This window comes from Drosophila suzukii, chromosome 3 (genome assembly GCF_043229965.1).
Source record: "Drosophila suzukii chromosome 3, CBGP_Dsuzu_IsoJpt1.0, whole genome shotgun sequence".
Taxonomy (NCBI): Eukaryota; Metazoa; Arthropoda; class Insecta; order Diptera; family Drosophilidae; genus Drosophila; species Drosophila suzukii.
This window is the reverse complement of record NC_092082.1, coordinates 71,423,629-71,451,154: the sequence shown is the minus strand read 5'-3', so window position 1 is coordinate 71,451,154 and position 27,526 is coordinate 71,423,629. Positions and strand designations below refer to the sequence as shown.

The window sequence follows — 27,526 nt, the reverse complement described above, 5'->3', positions numbered from 1 at the left end:
ACAATTCAGCCGTACTGGCTTCTGGTTCGCCGAAACACCTTGCAAGAGTATACACTTGGGACCGGACTTTGAATAAATCGCGGCTTAATTCATTAATTTAGCCGGACATTCTCAGGGGAAGGCTGTAATTTCTTCGGACCCACGACTTTCCAGTCCTCGTCGATGGGGCTGTTCGCATGCAAATCAAACCCAAAGTCCTTTAGACGTGGTCAAGACTTTGAGCCCAACGGTCGTTCGCGGTTTATTTCCCATATTTCTTGGTGACGGTGACGCGTTTTTTCTATATTCTATAACCAGACAAGTGTTAAACGATTATACAATTAAGTTTTCTAATCTTGTGCTAAGAAATCCATAAATAATAATAACCAATAACTTAATTTCCTCGATAAATCAGTTTAAAATCACGCATGTGAAATTACTTTGGGTCAATAAACTTGATTTTGCGGATAGAAAAAAACACGGCAAGGCTGTCAGAAGAGCGAAAAATCTACCAAATGGCCGAATCCAAGAATTTTCAACAAAAGCCAGATTAATTATTTTCAGGCAGTGAGCTCTTTCTCTTGCCCCCGCCTCCTCGTTCTATTGATTTCCCTAAAAATACCTAAAAAAAATTTGAGAAAGTGGAGAAGGTGCGATAACTGCTGGGTGCCGAGGTTGTTGTACCTCCGAATTTGATTTTAGCCCTCCGCTAAAGTGTTCGTTAGCCCCCCTCGATAAGCCATCTGCTAAGAGCTGGCTTCCTAAATAGAGCATCAGCAAAAGTATGTACTCCGCGAGTACGTGTGAAAACTTTCAATTCACTTTAGTAGTTGCCCGTGGAATGGCTTTCGGTGTCTTAAGTTCTTTAGAACTGCAAATAAAAAACCGTCTGATAAGAGGCAATAAAACGAAATTGCAGCAATCCATTGCAGGTTTTAACAATTCGAAGCCACATGTTGCAGGCTGTCAAAGTCTGAGTTCCGCTGCCGAAGCGCATCGCGTGATTTGTGCCACATCTACATATATCTAAACTTCCCTGCGGATAAAGTTAACATGACAGTGAAAGCCCCAAACTTATGGCAAATATTGAATTTTGAATAACAACATGACATTTGATTTACTGCTGTCTTGTATTTCTGAAAAGGAATACTAAAATGTTTAAATTTATCGAAGAGAGCTTTGAAGGATAATGGAGCGCAGCAAATCGAGTATCAACTAAGGAATTTGAACAAAATGAGGTAAATACCATTTTCATCTTTGAACTTACTAGAAAAAGCCTATTTTTGTGTACTACTTGGTACCCATATATTTACCCGCACTTAAGTATGCATGGTAATGGTAATGGTAATCGACTTTTGACGTGTTCAATTTGATACGGACCTTTGGACTTCTGGACTAAGGAGTCGTCTGTATTTGTTTTGGCCGCCTGGCCACAAGGTCAGGCCGTCGTCATCGTCGAAATTAATATCTGTAGGTCAAAAAGGTTAGGTGCCGCTAAGCTAGTGTGTTCAAGTATTCAAGGTAAGGCCTAATCGAAAACCCATAAACCAGGCTCAACTGGTGGGTTAGATTTAGGGCGTAGCCAACCCATTGGCATTCGGATAAGCCATCTCTCTTTCTGGCTATGTGTACATCGTCCTCATTATTGGGTTGACCTTATTCGAGGAGCCTGGCCTGGGATGTGGAAGAGTCGGGATAGCTAGAGCTTCGTCATCGAGAGACGTGACTAACAGGGACAGACCAAAAAAAAAAAGGCTGGAGAAGTGTGTCACCACGTGGGCCCCCGGGCCAAATCTCAAGTTTTTCCAACTGCAGCCGAAAAGAAAAACCCCCATGTACACGGAGGTTAATATGAGAAATGGGTTCAACATCTGCTCCGAGTTCTGGTCTTGGGTTTTGGGCCTGGGATTCGGTAAACTCGTTTAGGTTGCCGCCCTCATTGTGTTTTTTTTTGTATAGCTTTTTTTTTTTGTTCATTTTTGGCCGTGTATAAATATCCTATAGACAGCAGACAGCGGCACTGGAAAAATATTTTAATGTACCTACGATAGGCTGCTCCGGCGCTCTGCCGGCTGCATAGATGCAGGTCACAAGATAAATAGCACAGAACACGATTACACATATTGAACAAGCTGAAAACATGATCGAATTACTGCAATTTCGTGTGTAGCATTTTCCGGGCCAACGCCGAGGAACCAACCCGAAAAACATTGGTTCTGTAAATGTTTTAATTTGTTCCGGGGGAGGAGATGGAAGGGGGCTCTCGGCCAAATTAATTAAACAGACGTACATAAGTCATTAATCGAAAACATGTCGGTTTTAAATATTAGCATAGTCACGGCTTGGTTGGACAACCATTACAAACAATGACCTTTACAATATTTTCCTGTCGGCAAGAAACCCATACCCAAATTACTCATTTCGAAAGATTACATAATAATAAATGAGACCAGTTATCAAAATCTGTAAGGATATTAAATGTAACACGTCATAAACATTTTAAACATACAACGAAAACCTTTAGTTTACAAAATCTGTAAGGATATTAAATGTAACACGTAATAAACATTTTAAACATATAACGAAAACCTTAAGTATCAACTCTAAATCTCTGACGAAATTTAATGGATCCTAAATTGAACTATTGTGTTCGAAATGAAATGAAATAATCAAAGACTTAGATATAATAAACACTTTAAATATTACTTAGTCAAGTTTTCAAAACGTAAAGATAAAATCATAAACCTTTTAAACATATAATCAAAACCATAAGTATCAACTTGATATTTCTCAGGAAACTTAAATAGGATCATAAGTTGAAGTATTATGTTTCTAGACAAAATAAGCTCATTAAAGATTTAGATATAATACACTTTTTCTTTTAATAGACAATCTATTACTTTTCGCGTGAAACCGTCAATGTGCTTTAATTTTGCGCCTTAAAAATGGTAATAAAATCACCAAAATAAGCACCGATATATAACATGCTATAATGACTTCATGGCTTAATTTCGAGTGTTTTTAAGTCACGAAAAAAGCTACAAATTACCTATTGTATAAGCCGGGGCAAATTTGTGGCCAATACTCGTTGTTAAATAATTGAAAGAAACGCCATTTGCATGTGCGAACGCAACCGAACACAAGAGCTGCAGGATTAATTGCGGACTCGTCCGCTTCCGATAGTTCTCAGGCTTGTTTATTATTGGGAATATATCAAGGTTCATTCGAGTGGATGTGGTATGGATGTGGATCTGGCTATGATGTTGTTGTACCTACCGGCGAGCGAAACGGGTTTGCTGTGCTGCTCCCACAAAAACAAGAGTGGGTTTTGCTTTGCTTTTGGGTTTGTTGTCGAAAGAGAAAGACTGCGCGAGAGAGAGAGAAACCGGCTTTCTGCGGTCTTTCTGCGGAGAATTCTCCCCGTCAAGATAAGCTCCACTAGTCCAGCTCGCCACTCTTTCCGGACCATTGGCGGCGGCAGTAGCACTTTGTCGTCGGCGCGCTTTACAACAGACCCGGATCGGATCGGCTATACCCCTATACCAACGATTAAATCGTGATCGCGATCGGAATTGGAATTGAAATCGGGATCGAGTCGAGTAAAGTCAAGCGGTGGTATAATTGCGGCAATTTAATGTCGACGGTAAACTGCTGACGCTGCTGTACATACTTTTCAGTTTTGCAACCGGAGACTCCACTTTAATCGAACAATCGGACAAAAGAACGTTTAGCAAATTCGCCAAGTTCCCGAAATAATCCATCCCAGTATCGAGTTACGCCAAGAATGGTTTCCTAGTAGTGACTGACAGGTCTGCCGTCCCGAGATCCCCATTAATTTCGAACCGATCTGATCGACTTTGATCTAATCCGAAGGCAAGGTCGTTGAGGGTTCATTCAAGCGAAGCACCAAATTGGTCATCTGAGCAGCTTAGAAAACACGGATCATCGAGAGCAGCGGTTCGGTTTCAATTTTCGTTCGGTTTTTTGTGATTTCTTGTCTCACATATACGATTTATTGAAGACGTGCTGCTGGACGCGGAAGGATAGTTTGTGAGAGAAAACATAAGAAAAACGTTGAAAAACGTGCCTCTAAATTAAACCCCAAATGTGCTGCAGCGATTTTAAGACATGGACTATTAATATTCAGTGCGGGTCCGAAAATGTCAATCACTTGATTACAAACGACAAACAAAATCAGTGAAGTGCTCGAATTCGGGTTGCATAAATAAGGCGACCACATGGAAAGCTGAAATTAAAAGTCAGACTGTGAAGATACGACGATTTTTCACTGGAGTTCACAACGCAGCTATATTTAACCATTCAAAAGGTATAATTGAACTAGTTTGTATGTACATATTTAATCAACTGTGCGAGGGAGAAAATATATAAATCAAGTCTCTGCTGACGAGATAAAATAATAAATAACAAATAATACAAAGGTGGAGGTAACAATAACTCTCCTTTGTAATGTTATATTAGGTGATTTTTTGAAAATACAAAAAAGAGGTGTCAAAAAAAATATGAAGGGGATACACTAAACAAAATAGTTGAGCATTTTATACTAAATAGCTTTTAAGTATTCTATATAGATTCTTCTAGGAGTTGGTTAATGATCTTAACTATGAAATATCGTTTATTAATAGACTGCTCGTATTAACTATGAAACATCGTTTATTAATAAACTAATCGTATTTCAACAGACCCCCAAAGTAACCCTATCTTTCGAACCTTTTTCCTGAAATCAATGATCTGGCTGGATGATTTCCCAGTAAACACCTACTTTGCATCTAAATTGGGGGATAATCCCCCATAAATACTCGAAACATGGAGCCATATGGTGAATCTAATCAAATGGTTTGCTCAGTCGGTCCATGTTGATGGATTACATAACGATGTACATTGTACATTCATCTGTAAGCGACTGTTGCTGCAGGAACTAGCCAAGTCGGTAGATATATATAGATATCTGTATATATATATCTGTAGCCACGCAAACACGATGGCTACCAGCCAACGCAAAAGCAAACAGAAACTCAAACTCGACTCAAACTGAAGCCCAAACTACATACCTGGGCACTTACCTGAGCGGCAAAAACAACATCGGAGCGACCTTGCCTGACCCACTTTACTCGGGGCAGTGCCAAAATTGACAGCTTTGCGGCATTTTAAAATTTATGCTGCAGAATTATCCATAATGGCTGTTTGGCTGTTTTTTTTTTATGTACCGTACCGTGCGTGCCTGAGCATCGAAAATGTGCATTCGTGCCTCGTTTAGCAGTTGGTCCCGGTTCTCGAAAGTTAAACTTTTCCCGGCCATCGATCTGCCGCTTGCTTTCATTTATAAAAAATCAGACACGCCGCTCAGGGGTGCAGTCATACGGCCATATAACCATATAGCCATAGAGTTATATAGCATATAGTCGTTTAGTCGGCCTGTCAGATGGGTCGACGGTCTATGATTTATTTTGTATTTTCTTACAAGCCGAGCGGAGACGGGCCATACATATTTATTAATTGGGGGGCAGGCTGTTGGCCTCTACTAAAACGCCAAATTAGACTACTGGAAAGCCATTCGATCGCTGCATCCCGATTAACAGTGCCCCGAGATGGAGACTGAGTCGGAGCCGCTTAAAGTTAATTACATCGCGTTCGTTGCCTCAGTCTTTCGATTGCTGCGAGGCAACGGGACGCACATCCACGTACTTTGGCTGGCTCGTAATGGCGACTAGTTCTCGACGGTTGCCCAACAGTCTGGAGTCGTTAAAGTGTCGTTCAACCGGGGTCTTAAAATCACAATTCGGAGACTGAATCCAAATCTGAAGCCTTTTGGCCAACCGACCCGACCGTACCGACCGACCGCATGCAGAATGAAGAACAATAACCGCGCGAAGGCACATAAAGACATTTATTTATGCTCGACGCCCACAATGTCGCCGCTGCAGTCTGGCCCACAGTCAGCAGTCAACAGTCTCGTACCGCTCTTGGCCTAAACACTCTTGGCCAACTCTCAGCGCGTCCCATTTGCCAAAGTGGAAATAAATTTTTGCTTTATTGAGGAGAGCAATTATGGCCTACAACGACGCGGCGATCCCTTACAACGGCTGCAAATAGATTTTCTGTTCTTCAAAACAGCCCTGGCCTCCGCTCCAATCCCAATCCGAATCTTGCTTGCCTTGCACTGAAAGAAAAGCATTGTAAATTAGGGTTGTAAGTCTGTTAAATTGATTTTTAAGGTGCTAATCTAAGATACAATAGTTATGTAATAACAAATGTATGTATATGTAAATACTTTTAAAAAATATTTAATGTATTTTGGGATCCCTTTTCGAACATTAGTCATTAGACATCTAAAAACAGTCAGTTAAAGTACACAAATATATATTCAAAATATATTAGTTGCCCTTAGAATGGTTAAAGACAATGGATATATAACCTCTTTTTCTAAGTTAAAGGAAAAGTATCTACTTTTTATGAGTTTATATATAGATATGTTATAGGATGTCATTATACAGTAACATGAAAAATACTACAATATATTATAATGGTGAAAAAATAAGGATACATTTATCATATATCATACATTAACAATATATTAATAGCTGTAGTCAAGAATGAGACTCAAAGTCTTGACTAGAAGTATTTATTTAATAATTTGCATAAGAGTCCTAAGCGATCCTTTATTCCGCCAAGTGTCGTAATGCCTCAGAGGCCCCTGGTCCGCCAGCCAGCCATCAGTCACAGTCTTTGTCTGGCCGTCTGCGAGGCTTCCTTCATCCGTTGACGGCTGGTAATCCAGACTGAGCAGACTGAGCCGACTGAACCGAAGGCTGGCCAACGGCAAAGGCGTTTTTACGTTCGTATGGGGCATCCACTATATATAGGACGTACAAGTCGGCTGGGATCGGATCAGATCGGTTGGTTGGATGGATGGATGGCTGGGCTCCTACGGAGCGAGCCTGGCTGTTTCTGTTGATGCGGCTTTACTGCAATCCAAACAAGCATTAGAAGTCGACGGGATGGGTATTTAAACCGCGCTGGCAATGCGAAAATAAATGTAAATCAACTGGGCAAAGAGTGCTAGTGCCGGAGTGCCAGGGCCTGAGTGCATTTTCTTATAAGAGTTCACATAAATTAAGCCAATTAATTTCGTGTCTGCCAGCGGCCCGTGGCTGGGTGCCGATAAAGTCGAGATTCAATTTGAGTACTCAACACGCTGGAGGATCGGATGGGCGATCGCCGATCGCATTGCCCCGGGTGGAATAGGAGACTCTGGGTGTTTGGGACTCTGGGATCACTGTATCTCACTGGAACCAAAGACACAACCATCTCCCTGTATCTGTCTTCGCTGTCAATCCCACGCACCATTTTATGACGCTGCTCGCTGGGATTGCTGTTATTGCATTCATTGGAGTCTTTTATTTACATTTTTATTTTATTTTCACTGCGTTTTGGTAGGGATTGTAGGATCGTAGGAACCGTGGCCCGAAAACAAAGCGGCAGCATGACGGATACAAAAATTTAGAGTCGACAGGCGAGACGAACGAAAGGTTCGGGCGATAGAGGAAGGCGCGGGCGATGACGATGATGTTGGGGTCTCTTAATATCTATCAGACCCGATTCGAGATCCAAGACGTTGGCGTTGGCACCCCGACTAATCGAATAGTCTGTGGTCCAGCCCCCGTGGTCTGGGACTCTATGGATCCACATCCGAGTTGAATCTGCAGCTGAATACGAGGGTATTGAGGGTCCCCAAACAAAAAACACTGTTTGTGCTCTTCATTTACAATCGACTGTGAACTGCAGGCCAGGTTTCTGCACAGAGTTTCTGAGTTTCTCAGTCACTAGTAGCCTATGAACCTCCGTCTAGGCCCCAGTGCGTTCGTTGTTAATTATAGGAAAATGACTGAAACAAAGGCGAAAAAAAACGCTGAAAGCCAACTGCTTGGAATTGTTGAGATGAAAGGAAAACATCAGAGTCGGCCCCGACGATAATTAGAAAATCTGGGGAAACGGCCACAGTTCAACAAAAAAGTTTTCAGTCATCCATAACACGTACATATCTCTAATGTTGGTGATAAGTGCCAGTGTTATTATTCTCAATTAGGAACAATTTAAATGATGCCTTTAGTAATTATGATCTAGGTTCAGCAAATGTTCCCAAACTAACTCACATTTAAAATATATAAATTACCTCAAGACTTGCTTTACTGCATTTTAAAGCATATTTGCTAGGAATTTACAAGCCACAAAGAAAATTCTTAGAAAGCACTTGGGTATTTGAGTCAACATTGATTTACAGATAAGAAACCAGTTATAAGCTGAAAAGCCACCAAGCCTTGGATAACTTTATAATTACTTTCACAGTTATCACAGCATACAGCATATCATATATCAGCTTAAGATTTTAACTCCTATATCTTTTAAGATTGGTTTTATATTTCTTAAGGTTTTAAGAGGCCATCAATAAACCTTGCCCACAGGCGATTGAATAATCAGTGTTTGCCCAGCACTTTATGGGCCGCAATTAAAATACAGGAATAATATATTAAAAACGCTGCCGTTCTCAGACATGCAGTAGTTGTTATCCCTGTTGTTTCCATTTTGCTCAGCTATATTGCCTTTATGCGTATTTATTTTACCCAGCGAGGCGCACCCAGAAACACGCCCGCAGCTGCGGCAATAAAAACTTTATAGATGCAGATATGTACGTACACTGCAAAAATCGACTGCGAATACATGAATAAATGTACGTGAGTATGCTGACGAGCTGACAGACAGACAAAAGCCCAAAGACGGAAAGGAACGGCCGGCGGGTCTGGGTTTGGGTTCGGGTTTGGGCCCAGTCCCAGTCCCAGTCACAGTCACAGTTCCAGAGCCCAGACCACAGACCCAGCTAAGACCCAGCCCCAAACCCCAAACCCCAAGCCCCATCGCCATCCCAATGCCCCACCCCCTGAAGTCCAAACAGGAAAGGATAGACGGGGCTTCTAGCTTGGTGAAGGACGGTCGACGGTCGCATGGGGGACACGAACGAACCACGAAATAAACGTTGATTACGAGTCTGCGCCGCTAGCTGCCTTCGCCGTCTGCTGGCGGTTGCACTGAGAAAAAATCATAGTAATTCAAGTACTTTATAAAAAGCAAACAGGATCTGCTTTTGATCTAATGAGGGACCTTACTTTCAGGTTGAATAACTATTTTATCTTTTTCAAATCACATTACCTTACCCTCAAAGGTCTTTAATTCAAGAAACATGTATTACTTCGCAAACAAGCACTTGGGAATTATAAGGAAACTTAGCGTTCAGAAGAAAGATTGCTAAAATAGGCTTGCTTGCTATTGTTTCTTTGCCATCATAATTTATTCGTTTCTTAAGAAATATTATCATTTAAGGTTAGTTACAGTCTACAGTTTCCTATCTAGTATTCACTATATATAGGTTATTTATAAAGACATACAGATATTATCACATTTAATACCTTAAAAGTGCTAGGTCGATTTCTTCCGATAGCAAAAATCGGTATTGGTTTATAAGTTCCTGTTTAATCAAGATGACAGTCCTTAAAAAAAGATCCTAACTCAATAATCAATTAGTACATTTCCACAATTCAACCTAGTTTTTCTCAGTGCAGCAGTTTGTTGCTGCCCGCTGTCTGGCTGCGAGCTCTATTGTCGTGAAGCAGATTAGTTTGCCATCAGGTTCAACTTTATTTGCAACACAAATTTTCATTCTACTTGTGTGCAGCCACGGCGCAGTCGCAGCCAGTTGCAGTGGCAGCCCAGCCCGAATCCAAAAACCGAGTCTCAGTCCGAGTTCGAATCCAAGCCAGGTCCAAAAAAAATAGAGACAAAAGTGCACAGCTCACGAAGCTGCGTGCCGTGGAAGTTGCAGTTGGATTTTGAACCGGAGCCAGGCCAGCCCGAAAATTGAACAACGCCCAAAATCTTGTTTTGCTCCAGAGTGAACTCACGAGCTTTTGGCTCCGCCGCGCCTGCTTTGGAGTGGGGATACTATAGACAGCCTCTATATCTATACCATAGACCATAGACTATAGCCTGTAGACCGCAGCCTAGACTGGAGACTAGACCACAGACTTGGCCCAAAAGCAGGAAGGCATCTATCATGGGCTGCGGGTCGAAGTTTACATACCCTTCACTTGCGACACCACAAAATATGCGGTATGCTAAAATTTCACACAGCCCTGGCGACTTGCAACCTATAAAAAACGAAACTGTTTTATTAAAAAGGAAAACATTAACGTTGCCACTTTCCCACTTCTAGCTTCCTGTTTTTAATCAAAATTTTTGATGGTTCTTTTTATCGATGTCGATATCCTTTATTGATATGGCTGACTATAAACCGGACCTTAAATTAACAGGAAATAAAAATGGAAATGGAAAGCTATCTAGCTATGGTTCCTGTTTATTGCTGGGAAATTTAGGAACTAGATTATTGAGAAGACTTGTTATAGGAAACTTTTAAGAAACAAGTCTTAAAGGGAAGGAATGTTATTATATTTAAAGTACTTATTTCCTAGTATCATAATACTTCTGAAATGATCATATGATATACCATATTATAGAGATGATGATGATAATACAACCTAAAGCATTTATTTAACTTTTAAACAATGCCACTAATTAGGTCATCAATTGAGAAATAAGGCCATAGAAGCAGGCATTATTGTTCCCAAGTGTTCCCCCACTTCAAAGGCATTTCTGAGCAGCACAAATTAAGCCATTTTGGGTGGTAATAAATTCAACTGACTCATACTCCTTTCTGCGGAGAAATGTGGTCTTGCCTGAATCCGCGGCGTTATGTGAACGATTGTTTAATCCTATATATAGACGGGTGGAGAAGTAACAAATGGCGTAGAGCTTGTAGCGAAACATCGAGGCGTTGGCCGCAGATCCAGCTCAAGATGGAGGCCCAATCCAGAGACCGGGCCAACTTCATTGCCAGTGGTAGCAAAGTTGGCCAGGCCAGGCTGTCTGACTGCTCCGGCTGCTATATGGTATATGTGTTAAGAGAAATTCGGTCAAATGGCACAAATATTGTGTGTGTTACAATTGTTGCGCAACAGAAACAGCAACAGCAGCCGCAGCCGGGAACTGCGAAACTGGGAACTTGGTATTGGAATTGGTATAGGAACCGAACCGAGAGTGGAACTCAACTGGGCCTGGCCTCCGATATATACTCGTACTTGCAAATGAATGCATTATCGGGCAGCCAGGCCAGTCAGTCCCCGTCCAGTGTGCATATATAACACAGATTCATTATACTGCAGCCTTTCTAAGCCAAATGCGGGCAGCAGCCAGAAAATATTGCAACACGCTGGCGACCAAAAGCGAGGGTGTCGGGTGGCCATAGCCTCGCCTCCAAACTACAAAACTGCAAACTGCAAGCTCTGTGCTCCATGTTCCAAGCTCCAAAACTTCCAAGTCGGGCTGCCTGGGATCCGACTGACATAACTGGTCATTGGCTTGTGGCTAAGGACTCGGCGATGCCACTTAGATGCAGCTGCACAAACTGGAAATTGGCAAATACAGCTAGCACGAACGGCGGACAAGACGGCCAAGACGGTCGAGACGGCCAAGAAACCGGATTGCCAATAGCTCACCGCCGAGCTGAGCTGTTCGCAAAAAAGTCTGAGCTCGCAATTTAAGCAGCCGTCGTTCCGTTCGGTTCGGTTCGTTTCGGGCCAAAAGGAGCTGCTCTGATGCACTGGGGGAAAATTCTCAAACAGGATTTCCTTATTAACATTCCATTGCTTCACCCTACTGTCATTCAAGGAATGTCACAACAATATTTGAAATTCTCTATCACTCTCCTTATTAAAGTATTTATCATTATAGAACCAATTATATTTCGACAGTTTTTGATGAGGATTTCAAATTAGTTTTAAAATACAAGCGTTTCCCACAAGGTACAGATAAAAAGTTTTAGAACTAAGATAGAATAGAATAGAACTAAGATGTAATAAAATATACCAACATATTGGCGATAATAGGGTATGGGTATAAAAATATTTTGGCCTAAAAAATTAACGGATATAGAAGACCTGTTCTTAAAATAGATAGGCATTAAAAAAGTTCCAATAATCCATGATTGGGTTTATAGTTCAGCCAAAGAAAACTAACCCTATCCACATCCCTATACTAAAAGAAATCCTGATGATATAGGAACTATAACTCAAGTTGATAAACATATACTACATACAGGATTGGCTTCATAGTTTTGGCAATATTTTTAAAGTAAAGGTTCCCAAGAACAGGCAATAAAAATAAATTAATCAAAATATTTGTATAATATTAATAATAATAGTGTAGAATATTTTGTTGAACCACGGGTATGAAATATTGTCATATAGCAATAAAATTGATTACCCTTTCAGTAAAATTTTCTCGCAGTGCATCACCTCCGCTTCTGTATGAGTGCTCTGGGTCTCTTGGCCAGTTCTGTAATTACGTGGAGCACACACGTGAACGCTAAGGGCCAACAAATGGTTTCAATCCCAGTCCCAGGATTTGGTCAATGATTTCGCCGCGGCTACTGTCTGCAGGCTCCGGTCGATTTTCCTGTAATCGAGCATCCAGAACGGACGTTTTTCTTTGTGTCCCGAGATTGCCACTGGATGTCGGTGTCCGAGCCCCTCAATTTGCTCAACTGCTGGGTGCTGGGCACCCAGGCACCATCGCACCCTGGCAGCCTGGCACTCCAATAAGTGCAAAAAAGAAGAATGAAAGACTCTACACTGTCATTTCAACACCGTTTAATGTCCGCTGTCATTTGTGTCAGCGTTACGCTCCGAGTTTTATCATCTTTCACGCTGTTTGTACTTACCAATTTAAGCAATTTGGGCTAAGAAAACGAAAGCCGTCGCGATCTATTTCTCGATTTCCTTCGCTGGCTGCTGTCTTTTCATCTCCACCTAAGTACCTGGTATAGAAAAAAAAAAGCGAGAACAAGCACATTCCCTAGGGTTTATGGAATTTTCATTAGAATAACAAGTTTTAAGTGCCGGACAAGAGCAGCCGAGGCAGCAGCAGCAAGTAGACCAGAAACGACCGCGATACGTTTTGAAAGAGTCTCGGAGAAATGCGTCTAAAGTACCGCTTGTAATTGTCGCACATGATTAAACGTAATAAAATTTTTTCGCGTTTAGACAGACGAGACGTGACCGCTTGAATGACCGCGTTACCAATTCTAGAACTTGGCTCACGATGATGATGATGATGACCAATATGATATGACGGCTCGAGAACGAAACTTCAGCCCAATTATCTTCTATACATGGAGAGGTTCTTTCGGCACATACTCATGTACAGACAATTCAACCCATCCACATAATCCCACTCCACTCTCTCTGAATCGGATGAATCGACATTTCATCTGGGATCTCTTAATTGCGACAAGTTACATAAAGGTCATCACAGCTTTATGGTTATTTGCTGCCGGTTTTTTTTTACGAGTTGATAACGATCTTTCAACTGCAGTATAATTCAGCTCGAACAAAACGAAAGTAATTAAGTTGTCATATTAGTTTTAATTTGCTGAGAGACCCTATACATTTTGAAGATCATGGGTTAAGTTAAGTTTATTTCAGCACATTATCAAGCTGTTGAAGCAGTTTTAATTGGTGTGGAAATATTTATAACTAATTTGGGAAATTATGATTTAGACCTCCATTTCTTAATGATGGGTGAGAAAGTAATGCCCTTTGAAAAATGTTGGAAAGTGAGCTAATTCAAAAAGGTCATTATATGAGTTGGAAAGCCCTCTCATGAATCGATTTATGGTCTCCATTCTTTCTGCGAAACAAAAGTAATTTGGACAGCCATAACCTTTTCAAGTGTTAAGTTCATAATTTATGCCCATTTCAACATATTGCCAAAACGCTTTCGGCCCGCTCATTTCTCTTGCTCAAATACATATAAGGCACGAAAAAAAAACACAAGTACAAGCGGCGGAAAAACATTGACCAACTGGTCTTAATCGTTGTGAAAAGTCGCTGCTCAGAGCGATTGCATAAAGGCCTGAGTATTTTGTTAATTAATAATATTACAACTCGGCCGGCTGTTTGAGCATTTTGTTCACAGAGTGCCAAAAACAGAGTGGGGAGTGCGACAAATAAGCAGTCGTAGATCTCTTAATTGCATTATTTATCAGCCAGCCTCCGCTGCTCACTGCGGTTAAGTCGTACAAATTGGCCTCTTCTGTTGGTCATGGCTATGGCTTAAGGAAAAATGAAAGTGCAGCAGTATTAATTATGAAATCTAATTCGGTTTCGTAGCCGCTGCCCAGTCCGCCCCGAACGGAAAATGAAAGTTGGTCATTCAGCCGTCTCGTGAACCGGACGCCAACTTAAAAACCTTAATACATAGTTCACACTTGCACACCCCAAGCTATTCGATCCGATCCAACTGCAGTCCAGTCCCGACTTTAAGCTTGGATTCGTCTTGGCCCACAAAAGTTATGCATTTGGACGATGATTCGACGTGGTTTTAGGCCGTGGTCAACACCGTTGCACAACCACTCTCGTTTCCACAAGTCAACCTTTTGAAAATCCATAGATGTAGATCAGATGGCCCGATACCATTTAATCGATCAGTGATGATGCATTACAAGTCTTTCTTTAAATTGGCCCTCTAATTGAATTGCCTTTAAGCCCCGAATTAACACTATCCATTGGATACGCAATGCGTTGTAAATTAAATTTAACAAGGTTACCGTTTTCGGTGGCAAGGAAATTCCAATTTGGGGTTTTCCCGGGGTCTTACATAACATTTCATAATTGATTTGGCGCTCTTAAACAAATTACCTAATACAGTTTTAAAAAACGTTATGGTACATTTTATGCTACATTTTCTGACGTTTTTAAAAAATAATGTTGCAAAGACCCTCAACAAGAAAATCTCTTGTTTATACGAAACATGTTAACATGTTTACTTTATTACCTATACTAATTAACATAGCTCTTAGATGTACAAAATTAGTGTATAATTAATAGTTTGGCAGACAAACTATTATTCATAATAGTAAAGCTATTATTGTTAAACATTTATAGTAGCTTTAATTGGTACTTATATTTTGAAACGTACATCTGTTTGGATCAAAAACATTTCTTGATTGGTTTTTTACTACATTGACATAATTTCTAATAAAAGAAAATCTCCTTTGATTAAGCGAAACAATCTCTAAATATAAACTTAAACTTGTTCTCCATACTTGGATATTTTTTGGTAGTGATGAATGAGCTGTAAGAGCTCCTTAACTTTTCCCAAATACTAAGCCCCTTCTTTTTTGGCATCCCCCACTGATTACAGAAATGGCTTCCACAAGTAGCAGTCAGCCGGAGAAGAACCGATCACATGTCCCGCTTTGCCGCCTGGGAACGGAGCCGATCAGTGGGACGAGTGCCGCTGAGGAGCCCAGTGGGCAGAGGGAATGCTACTACTACACCCCAGCTACCTCCCCGCACCACCATCTCTACAGCCACCACCACAATCGTCTGAAGCAGCACCACCGGCACCACCATCATCATCATCATCATCATCATCATCATCATGATCATCGGCATCAGCATCAGCATCATCGGAACCAGCAGATCCAGCACCACTGGCCATCGCGACTGGGTCCGATTGGTCCCTGGCTGGGCGCAATGACCGCCTATCGACTGCTGACAATCAGCCTCCTAATTGGCATTCTGTGTCCACATCACGTCCAGGGAGCGGACCCCAAGTTCGATCCGACCACGCGCATGCGCCTGGTTCTGGTGCCGGCGGACGCACAGGTCAACTCGGTAATCTACAGGTTGCGTGCCACCGACGAGGAGTTCGACTATCCGCTGACCTTCGAGTTCGTGGGCGATGCCAGCGCCTCCACCGTCAAGGTGGAATCGCTACCCTGCACCAAGTACAATTCGGTGTGCCAGGCGAATATCGTACTCCAGCGACGATTGGAGCCGGGCAGGTACTATGACTTCCAGGTATCGGTGAAGGACACCAAGGGCGGAATGACCACGCAGCTCTGCTCAATTACGGCCACCAATTTCACCACGCCGCACGACCTCATCTTCCCCCATAAGCCCGGCATCATAATGATACCCGAGGTGAGAACACTGCCCATGCCCATCCACATGTGCCCACGGTCAGAACGTTTCAATTACCAATTACAAGTAACGCCCGTGCAGACATCCGTCGAGGATGGAGTGCCCATGGGCACTTGGAAAAAGTTCTAATGTCCATCTATAGGAAGTAGAAAAAGTGGAGAGCAAGTGGTTATCGGTGTTGATTTGTTAGGAATACTTAAAGATCTCCAGTTTTAATATGTCATTACTATTCTTCATAGAAAAATCATTAAAAATACAATTACTGTAGGCCTTAGAAAAGGTTATAATAGGAATCTAGGGTGAAGAAAATCTCTTGTTTGTTTTAGAACGTCAGGTTTTATAGCTATATCTTAACTTAATGATCTTTCAGTCATAGATATATTTAAAGGAATTTATCTGAAAAAGCATACCAATTTATCAAAGAATAAGAACCTTTATATTATAACACATCTGAAAGCCATTCCTAGTCGTTTTTTGTCCCAGTGTAACCACTTTAATAAAGCAGTAATCAGATAAGCCATTAGAAGCACGTCTCCCAATGGGAAGATGCTATTCGTTTTTCATAAGCGATCCTCGTACACGATAATCATTGTTATGGTGCAAAATTACAAGCGGATTCGGACAGGGTCAAATGTGTAATTTACTCGACCGAAATATCATCAAAAGTTATAAGCCTCAACCCCGATTTATCTTTAAAGGATGCTAAACGCGGCACGGAATTGGATTATGTAATTGCCCGCAAGAATCCGCTGTTTCAGAAACCAGTCTACCTCGAGTTATGGGTAAGTAGAAAAGGAGATGGGCGATGGAGTTGGAGACCCCTACTAACCCAACGGATCTTATGATTTATGGATCGTACTTTTCGCCAACAGGGTTCTCCGCTGTTTGCCATAAGACAAAAAATCGTATCTTCCGAGACCACAGAGGGAACCGTTTTCCTCCTGGGACCATTGGACTTTGAGAAGCAAGCCATGTACCATCTAACGATACTAGCCAATGTGAGTAATGAATTTTAAGTATTTAAAGAAGATATAATTAGTAATGTTATATAATGCCCACAGGATGCCTATGCTGAGCCTGGTCAAGATAGTCGTAATATAGCGGGAATGGAGATAGTGGTTATAGTCCAGGATGTTCAGGACCAGCCACCAGTATTTACGTCTGCTCCCCCAGTCACCAAACTGCCACCAGGAATACTGCCAGGCGATAAGGTAAAGCTATACCTCTACTATATCTTATAAATATGTAGTATTCAATATTATGTACTTCCTAGATATTACAAGTTCATGCTGAGGATGGCGACAAGGGCAATCCCCGGGAGGTTCGCTATGGATTGGTCTCCGAGAACAATCCGTTCACCTCGTTCTTCGACATCAACGAAACAAGCGGTAAGTAAAAGATCTATTACCATGCGGAAGTATACTTAATTTCCAAGGCTGAAACATTTATCACGGAGATAACACACTTTAATTCCTCCGGCCAAGGGGTGCACATCGAGCACTAAGAATGCTTATATAATAGTTACTCTCGCCATCGTCCACTGTAATAAAATAAGATAACATCTTCATGGGACACTGATAGTGCATAGATAGTGGAAATTTTCAACTTTCTGCGGGCTCAGATGCATCGCCGATGCAGATTCCCATAGAGATGTGATGTGGTGGGGCCCAAGAGCTTTTGCAAATATAGTCGCAGGAAGCAAGAAAAATGGTCTGCGCATGGGCAGCGGACTTAAAAATATTGACCACAAGTAAAGCAAGCAAAATAAATTGGACGAAAATCAGAGACCACAGGTAACAGCAACAACAGCAAGGCGAGGAATAAGCCGCAGAACAACGTCAGGTAACCGATATTAACATAACTACCAGGTGGTGCAGAGGTGCAGTGGTGCAGTGGTGCAGCGGTGGTTCGGGAGGGAGTCGCCGAGTCAGGCAACCCGCTTTGTCGTCAGACTCGTTAGATAGAAACCCATCTTCACCCCGCCTCTGGGCCTGGAGGCCCCCCGAATCGGGAATCGCGATTCCAGCCAACTTCCTCCGACGTCAGCGGCAATACCCGTTCGTTGCGGCCAAGTTCTGTGCCGCAATTTGGCCCAAACCACCACAAGAGACTTCCTTGTTTCGTGCTAGTCTCGTCTCGTTGGCAGTAGCACTTTGATGACTTTGGCTATAAGGCCAAGCAGCTCTCCCCCTCTCCCTCTCGAATTTAATGGCCAGGCTGGCTGTCTTCGAGGTACCCCCAACTCCTCCTCCCCCTACTCAACCCACAATTTCTTTTTAGCCATGTGCAGTGGGAAGCGCTTTGGCGAACGGCCTTTCAGAGGCCTGCCTGCCTGCCTGCCATGAAGATTCACAGTTTACTGGCTCTTCCAAATGAATTTCAAATTGGTATCCCTTTGGGGCAAAACAATTAACAGCCTTCTGCTCGATATTCCCACTGGCCGGGTTTATTAAGTAGAGTGTTGTAACTATTTTTAGGCTGGTAGACAAGAAATAATTATTTAACGGCAATAACCCATAACTATATATTATTTAGTTGCTCTCCACGCTTATTAGTTATTCAAACTGTGGGTGTCTAGGTTAAACAGACAATTCCAGACCTTGAGTATCTGGGATAATCCGCCGAAAGTCTATGGGCTGGGAAACTTTTCTCTCAGGCTGCACAGAATCTTTGCATATTAACGAACGAAACGACCACCGGGAAAAGTACAAGGCGACTTCAAGAAAAAAGCGTTCAATAAAAAATTGGAAAAAACATAATCAACGTGAACTGAACTTGGCGTGGGAACTACTGACTTTCTGCACCATTTATCAGATTTACTGATGACTGCTGGGTGCAAGGAAAAAACTCTTCTGGTTCCACAGGCAGAATCTAAGCATTTACAGCTGCCTGGAGCTTTGAGTTTTTTCAGTACGCAAATCACCCCGGAATAAATGTAAAACTAAAAAAAGGGGTTTGAAAAAGAGCAGTTCCCATAGTTGACCTTCATAATTACCTTTAGACGTGAGTGATGGGTCTTTTCTGATAAAGTTTTAGCTACCGTTTAAAAAAACGTATAAAATGGATAACAAAGTTTAGGTATATTATGGAAAAAAAGTATCATTTGCTAGTCCTTAAAATATCACCTTTTACTCTATAATAGATTTTTTTAATTTCTATAGGTAATAATAGTAATATGTCCCCTTAACTTAGGCAGTTTTTGTGTGATACGTAGATTTATTTAACTTTGGATTCCCAAAAATGCAGATTAACTGTTCTCTGATTATAGTGGTATTCTATATAATCATTATATAGTAATTGAAATGTGTTAGAAATTGCATTCTTATTAACCTCTACAACCCGTAAACGGCGTCTTGAATTAATCAACGTTCGCTTTATTTGGATTGCAGGTGAGATCTTCCTGATGCGACCCCTCGAGGACATTGCCTTCATCACGCATGTGGGTGATCCGGTGCTGCTCACCGTAATTGCGGAAGAGGTTAAGGTGGGTCGTGACGAGCCGCCCGCACTGGCCTCCACGGTCCAATTGGCGTTCTTTCTGCCCGATCGCACCAATTCGCCGCCGTACTTCGAGAACGATCAGTAAGTACCAGCAGGTTCCCATCGCAACAAAAAACAGACTTTGGGGAAGTGGGGACTGAAGGGCAAACCTGCTTAACCACTATAGATCCCTGTTCCCTGGTCCCTGTTCCCTCCAAGTGCAATTTGGAGAAGTAGGAGTGATGTTGCTTATCCAAAAAACAAAACCCAAAACAAAAAAGACACCACAGAGCTGCGACCAACACAAACAACAAATTTTAGCCGCGTCCATTAGCATAAAGTCCTAAAATTCTTGGCATAGGCAACCACGATGACGGCGACAAGGCGACGACTTAGAAGACGACCAAGTCGAAGACGAGGACTATAAACTCTTCTGCTGAAATCAGCGACTGCAGCATCCATTTATGCGCACTAACTTTGAACTCGAGTCCGTCCCAGCCGAATTCCCGACAAACTGGAAACTGCCAACTGCAAGTCCAGCTGCAGTCGCAAAAAAAGCGATCTTGAATGAAGAATAGTCTTCAAACTGAAGAGGGGCCATAGATCATAAAATGGTTTACGAACTTTTCGACTTAAAGATTAGATTTTTAATGAACCTTTTTGATAGTTATTATCAGGAAAAGCGAATGTAATATAAGACGGATTTGTTTTATATTTGATAAGTTTAAACAAGAAGAAAGTTATAGCGAGGTGCCTTACCAAAATAATATGGTCCAAATTATTTTAAAAAATTTTAATATTAGGAATCAATATTCTAGTAAATCTTAAAAATCTATCCCTATAACGCTAATATTAAATATTTTAAAAGGAATGTCTTCAATAAGACATATTAGAATATGCTTATTTTTTGCCATTAAGTTCCCAAAAAAAACCTCAAGCCGCTAGAAACCCCTAAGATTATATAATTTGGAAGGAAAATCTTTAATCAGTCATAGTCCTAGCTTTCTGCGTAGAAAGTTTGCCATTAAGTTCCCCAAAAAATCAGACAGATTGACCAATTTTTTTGACGACTGTAGAGGTAGCTTGTCGCACGCCTTTACAACAGTGTACAGGCGTTCACGAAGTTCTTTCCCCATGCTAATCTCTGGCTCACGACTTTCCTCCGCTCCTCCCCCTCCCGCAGCTACGTCTCGAGGGTGGACGAGAACGCCCCCCAAGGCACCGCACTGACGTTCGTTGATCCCTACGTGCCGCGGGTCTACGACGATGATACGGGCAAGAACGGCGTCTTCTCGCTGACGCTGCTCAACAACAACGGCACGTTCGAGATTAGCCCAAATGTGGCGGAACGGAGTGCGGGATTCCTGATCCGGGTGCGGGACAACTCCATGCTGGACTACGAGCAGCGGCACTCGGTGCAGTTCCAGGTGCTGGCCCAAGAACTAGGACCAGCCACAAATCTCTCGGCGCTGGTCAACGTTACGGTGTATATCAACGATGTGAACGATAATGCTCCGGTTTTCGAGCAGCCCGCCTATACGGTAGAACTGCCAGAGAACATGACGGCGGGCACTAAGGTGGTCCAAGTCCTGGCCACCGATCCGGATTCCGGTTTGGGTGGCAAGGTGCGATACACAGCCATTCTGGGCTATCTGAACACCTCCCTGAATCTGGATGCGGAGACGGGGCTGATCACGGTGTCCACCAACAAACACGGCTTCGATCGAGAAGTCATGCCCGAATACCATCTGTACGTGGAGGCCAGGGACATGGATGGCGAGGGGAATCGGGCTCAGGTGCCATTAATACTCAAGTTAATCGATGTCAACGACGAAACGCCCATTTTCGATAAGGATCTTTACGAGTTTATACTCACACACGACCTGATGGGCTTCACCACCAGCGCAGTGATCCATGCGGAGGATAAAGACGCCACTGCTCCGAATAACGAGGTGCGCTACGAGATCATCAATGGCAACTACGACAATCAGTTTGTCTTGGACAAGGTGACCGGTGAGCTGACGGTCAGGGAGAAGATCAACCTGCGAGCCAAGAAGAATGCCAAGACGAGAAGGCGTCGACAGACGGGTTCAGACGATGAGGATACGGACATATTCATCCTGACAGCCAGAGCCTACGATCTGGGTGTTCCAGTGCGCTTCTCCACCACCACTATCCGAATTTATCCTCCAGAGAGCCGCAAACGCACGGTGAAGTTTGTGGTGCCGGGACACAATCCGGACAAGGCCAAGACCGAGGAGACGCTTTCCGCCCTCTCCGGTGGCAAGGTGTACATCCACAATATTCGGCCACTGAGACCCGATGAGCCAGGTGCCAAGGACATAGCAGCTGGGAATCCGGGCATCAAGGAGCGCAGTGTGGTGACGGCCACCGTGATTTATGACAGCTCCTCGGTGGTGGACATATCGGAGATCCAGCAGCGATTGTCCCAGCACAACAACTCCTATGCCATCATGCCGACGGACTCCTCGCCCACAGACGTAAGTGAATCCTGGGTGATCGGGGATCGCGATGCTTCATTGCCTTTAATAGACCCTAACTCCCTTGCAGACCCAGTACAAGGCTGAGAACAAGGTGCTCTTCTGGCTGCTCATCCTGCTGGCCACCCTGGTAGCCCTGACCATCCTCATCCTGCTGCTATGCTGCATCTGCTCCTGGTGTCCACTTTACGGGGCTGCAACGTAAGTAGAAGAACAAAATTTATAAATTAGATGGGTGAACTACATGGTTATAACAAAATTCCTTGAAAAATGTTTAATCTTTGGAAAAATCGGAGTGGCATTCACTTAGTTTATGTTGGTCGAGTGTACATAAATTTACAGATTTTTAAATCAAGCATGTTAATATTATTCCGACCTATCAAAACTTTATGACTGGCCTCTGTTGACTCTGTCGCTTAGTCGCAGCGATTAAAGCTAAGATGGAAATTGTGTAATTGTAAATACTACACATTTGGAGTGCATAAAAGCTCGTTACGAATGCACATTTAAAAAGCCTTACAGTTTAATGGTTGCAATAATATTTATTAAAAGCTGACTTTCGAATGCTAAATTGGTCATGGGTGAGCCGAACTGCAAAAGTTCAACCGACATACATTGCCTACCCATATGCAAAGTGGTCAAATATTTACGATGTCCAATAAATTTTTGAAGTTGTAAACACGCAGTTGCATTTTGTAAACTGTAAATGCCGGCTTGAGTTGATTAACTGAGTCAAATGGGACCTAAACTAACCAACGACTATGTATGCACTCAGTCCAAATCCAAACCCGATTGCCTAAGATCAAATGGTGTACAAGTATTTTTAACATTTATGGGATAATTTACATATAATCAACAACACATCACAACCATTCTATCTATGTATAATCTTTTATTTTTCTCTTGTAGCAAAAGAATAGTTAATATCAGTAGAACTGAAGACGATGTGCATCTAGTGCATAGGGAAATGGCAAATGGAAAACAAACAAAATCTGTTCAGGTAGATTTTGAACTTTTTCGAATTCAATTGTAGTCGTAAACGTAATGCAAACGCACTTACCAAATTCCAAATTGCAAAAGCTATCAATTTTAAGTTTTTCATTTTTGATTTCCTTATCGACTACGAAATTTTTTCACTTTGCACAAAAAAACAATGGATGGAAGTCTATCAAACACGTTTAATCTAACCTAAGAACTCATTTCAAAAAGCAGTTATAATCTATGTTCTATGTACTATGATCTATGTTCAATTAAAAAAGTTTTGATACAACTACTTAATTTCTAAATTAATGATTATTTTTGTTTTAAAAAAAAATTTTCAAGAAACAACTGCTTAGTGAAAAGTTCTCTTGATTCTTTGCTTCATATGCATTTTTAATAACCTTAGAAATACAGTGCTTTTTAGGGTTAGCAAAAATCATTAAAAACTAAAACTGAATCCCTGACCACCTTGCAGGTCGCAGAGTGGATGGGAAGACGCGATGCCTGGTCGGCGGAGAAACCTCCAGATACCCGAACGAAGCCCACCCGCTGGGAGTTCCACGATGGACGTGAGCAGCTTGACGAAGACGTAGGAAGGGCCCAGGACATCGGCGATGGACGTCACATCCAATCCGCCGAGGAGCAGCAGCGAAGAGTTCGCATTAAGTATGGCTATAACCTGAAGTGTAAAACCAAACATTAGTAAAACTTCCATTTCTAAACTTCCAGAAATAACCGCACAGCCAAAGACGATCTTCATCTTAATTTTCATAACTCTAGGACTAATCTGATCAACGACCGCGACGTATACATGGAGGATGTGATTGAGAACCGGGATCTGGCAGAGGACAGGGAGCACATAACCAGGACGCGGGTGAACCGGCAGGAGTACGCCCGCAGGAAGCAGTACGACTCGGAAGTGCGGCACATAGACGATGATTCCATGCGAAGGCACGAGATTGACCGAGGCAGTGACATCGACTTCAACACGGCCCACAATAGTCTAAAAAGCAAACGGGAGCTGTTCATCAAGGACGGCAATGTGGAGATCCTTCAGCTTATGACCCGGGATAAGACGAGGGATGGCTTGAATCTAGACGATGACAATATCTACGTGAATGTCCCAGTGAAACCAGCGGGTAATCTCTCCCATCCACAGCTCCTGATGGTGGACAACTCGGGCAAAGAGATCCTGATGCGCAGGTTCATTGAAGAGCAGCCTGATGGCAAGCAGATCATAAGAGAGCACTACCAGATTGTCCCAGGCGCCACATACATTCAATCCATGCCCAATGAAGTCCAGCAGGGATCGACATTGAAGGGAGACACTTTTCCATTGGGAAAATCGGGACCAAATAGCATAGTTTACTCCCAACTGGAACCGGAGGTTAAGGTAATTCACACGCAGCCAGTGGAGGCGGGCGAAGGCGTCCCCTTGGAGCAGCAGTTGCAGCCGGCGGTATCCAATCAGTCACTCACCCACGAGCTGGAGAACTCACTCAAGCAGCAGAATGCCCTGCTGCGGCAGATTCTTCTGGAGAAAGAGAAGCTGGAGAATGCGTACACCCAGCACGAGGTGGCTTTGGAAACACAGAGTCTTCCCGGCCAGTCGATGGCCATAGGAACCCAGACGGATTGCGATGCTGGCACTCAGACAGAGGGACCAGATGCCGCCTTGGATCCAGAGATCACCCAGGCGAAACCCTCCCGACGGAGAGCCCGCAGCGAGAACGACGAGTCCATGTCGGAGGATGGATATGAGTACGTTCGGTTTAATCCACCAAATAGTCCCGAGGGCGTCTACTGGATCAAGCGGAGGAGGACGAAGAAACGGCCTAGGCAACCTCGCAAGAGAATCGTAATGGTGGAGGAGGTCAAACGCAAGATTCGTACGCCCATCAAGGAGGAGGAGGAAGTTCAAGAAAGGAAGAAGCGAGTGCCGCCCAAGAAACCCCTAAGGGAGACCAAAACGAGTATCCTGCGCAAGCAGTTGAGCGACGAAAGCCGCAAGGATCAATCCCGAAACGGGGAGACCCAAACAGCAAGCAATCGCCACAGATCAGATCGCGAGCTGGTCATGGAAATAACAGATTCCATGGATGAACTGGCCAGTCCGGGATCGCACAGCATCCGCAAGATCCAAGTGGAGAAGTACTACAAGCACTCAGATGCTGACTTCGACGAAGACGACACGGAGTACTCAATCGATTCGGATGGGGATGAGATCGTGATCAGAACCAATTACCCCAGTCGGCAGCAGGAGAACGATAGGTATCGCAGGGAGGAGAAGATCTATGCGGAGCCAGAGGAGCTAGCGGGACACAAAAGAGCTCCTAGGAAACCCTCTCCCACGGACTCCCACCCAGAAGCCATGCCGCGTCTATCCAGACGTGATAGTTCCAAAAGAAACTCCTCGCGAAAGCAAACCTCCTCGGAGCCTCCACACAACCGGGTGTCCATCTCCAAGTACGAGTCCACGGTCACGGAGAATGGCAGGAAGCTCATGTCCACCTCCACGGAAATAGTTGGATCCAAAAGATCCCTAACCGATCGGAGTTATCAAAGCGAAACAGAGTTGGCGGGTCTGGAGCCGGAGGAAAGAAATGTGCCCAAGTACATGGAGTGGTACTACAACAAGAAAAAGTCCTCCGTCAGTGGACGCACCTCCACAGAGTCGTCCAAGTCGCAGCCATCGAGCAAAAAAAAGGTGGGTGCTGCGGAAAAGCGGGTCTCGAAGACCAGAATCACAGTTCATCCCAAGGACGTGGAGGACGACGAGGATCCTGGTGGGCGTTACAAACCGGAGCCAGCACCCAGGAAATCTCCACCGAAGGGCAGTCGAATGCTGAAGGAGGACCGAGCTCTGAACAAGCAGCACAAACCAAAAATCGAGACTGACACGAATCACCCACTGCTCCAGCACTCGGAGCACCGCTTCGAAAGAGAGAACGCCCTGGAGGTGCCTGCCGCACCCACCAAGCTGCCCCACTACATGTATCCCGAGACGCCGCCACATGCAGCTGCCATTAGTAAGGAATCCAGTAAGTCCAGTAAGGAACCGAGGCCCAAGCCCAAGCCATCACCCATTCGGGAGAACGAAGTCAAGGTGTCCAACTCAAAGATCTACGTAGAGCAACGGGGAGCGGGCAATCCCACCCAGAAACAGCTGAATGCCTCGACCCTGGAGGATGATCACGACTCCGGAATAGCCATGAACTCACTGCTCAACAGCCTGGGACGTAGGAATCCCATTGCCGAGAAGAAGAGCGTCTTCTCCATCGCCTACGACGATGTCAGCCGGGTGAAGAAGATCAACTCGGGGGGCGAGTCGCCGCAGTACTCGTAGGACGATCCGATCCATTCCAAACCCTACAAAAGGAACAATCATATGTGATAGCCTCAAAGGCTCCCTACCTGCGAATCATCGAACCAACACTATCTGCAATACTGTATAATATACACCAAAAGCCAGCATATGTTATCCCCCATATTCGTAGTCTACGGGATGTTGAGAAATTTTCAACTCGTTTCCGTGCACCGAAAATACTTGTACGTTAGGATCCGGATCGGTTAGCCGCTTTCATTTTACTCATAAGCCGACAGATGTAGTTCAAAGTTTTATATTTAACGTTATACCTTATAGTGTGGTTCGGTCGAGAGAGATTACTTCTCTAATCTTCGAGGCACTGGCACACGATCTATTCGGTGACCATGCCCCGCCAACGTATTCAACTCTATCCTATATGCATAATATATACTCGACTATGTATGACCAAAATTGTTAAGAATATTTATATGGATAATGTTTAATGGATCTTTGTACATACATACATTTGTAGTTATAACCCACAAGTCATTACCAAGTGCTTTCCTAACAGAAACTTGTGCAAATGTGTATGTACATAAGCTAATGTATATTATGCAGTCGGATAAACAGATGCCTGCCATATTGAAAACACTTGCAAATATAATCTAATAAACCAGAAGCAAGTTTTTGTAAATACTTTAAATATAAGCTTATGCAAATAAATCAAATTAATCCCAAAATAGACGTTTTATTACGGGCAAATGGTTTACAAGTTGCAAAAATATACAAAATATTTTTGTTTTTCAGAAATAATAATCAGATTTAATAGCAACTAATTAACATTCACAATACATTTTCCGTGTTTATCTGCAAAATAAAATCTAGCGTGAGTTCTGGCCTTACACCAACTAATTTAAATGGTTTGATGAAGTTTTACCGATGGGGAAATGGTTATAATACTATTTATTTTGTATTTTTTAAAATGTTAAAAAGGTCAGAATTGATATGATGTTCTTACAGATGTTTTTAATGATAAATATTCAATTTTTTTCTTCTGTTTGCTATAAAGAAGTCCCCCTTAAAGATTACAAACAAACATCTAGGGTTAGTTTTAATGGGTTTATATTCTTCACGCTCCCTTCAACTTCTCACCCCGACTGTTATAT

The 27,526-nt window shown here is 43.0% G+C and overlaps 1 protein-coding gene across 6 annotated transcripts; it reads left to right on the top strand.

The window, feature by feature from the left end:
• Window positions 1-283: 283 nt before the first annotated feature.
• Cad86C (Cadherin 86C) lies at window positions 284-27,100 on the top strand. Of its 6 annotated transcripts, none has more exons than XM_036818399.3 (12): window positions 284-1,217; window positions 15,307-16,091; window positions 16,790-16,873; window positions 16,964-17,089; window positions 17,153-17,302; window positions 17,365-17,479; window positions 19,481-19,673; window positions 20,755-22,072; window positions 22,125-22,273; window positions 22,982-23,072; window positions 23,529-23,719; window positions 23,783-27,100. In XM_036818399.3, the coding sequence occupies exons 2-12, from the start codon at window positions 15,309-15,311 to the stop codon at window positions 26,397-26,399; spliced, it is 5,817 nt and encodes a 1,938-aa protein (XP_036674294.3). In that variant the 5' UTR covers window positions 284-1,217; window positions 15,307-15,308; the 3' UTR covers window positions 26,400-27,100. The 6 variants fall into 6 exon arrangements, with proteins under 6 accessions (XP_036674294.3, XP_036674293.3, XP_036674292.3 ...); XM_036818398.3 differs by lacking the exon at window positions 284-1,217 and adding an exon at window positions 3,458-4,306; XM_036818397.3 differs by lacking the exon at window positions 284-1,217 and having other exon boundaries at window positions 22,143-22,273.
• Window positions 27,101-27,526: the final 426 nt, after the last annotated feature.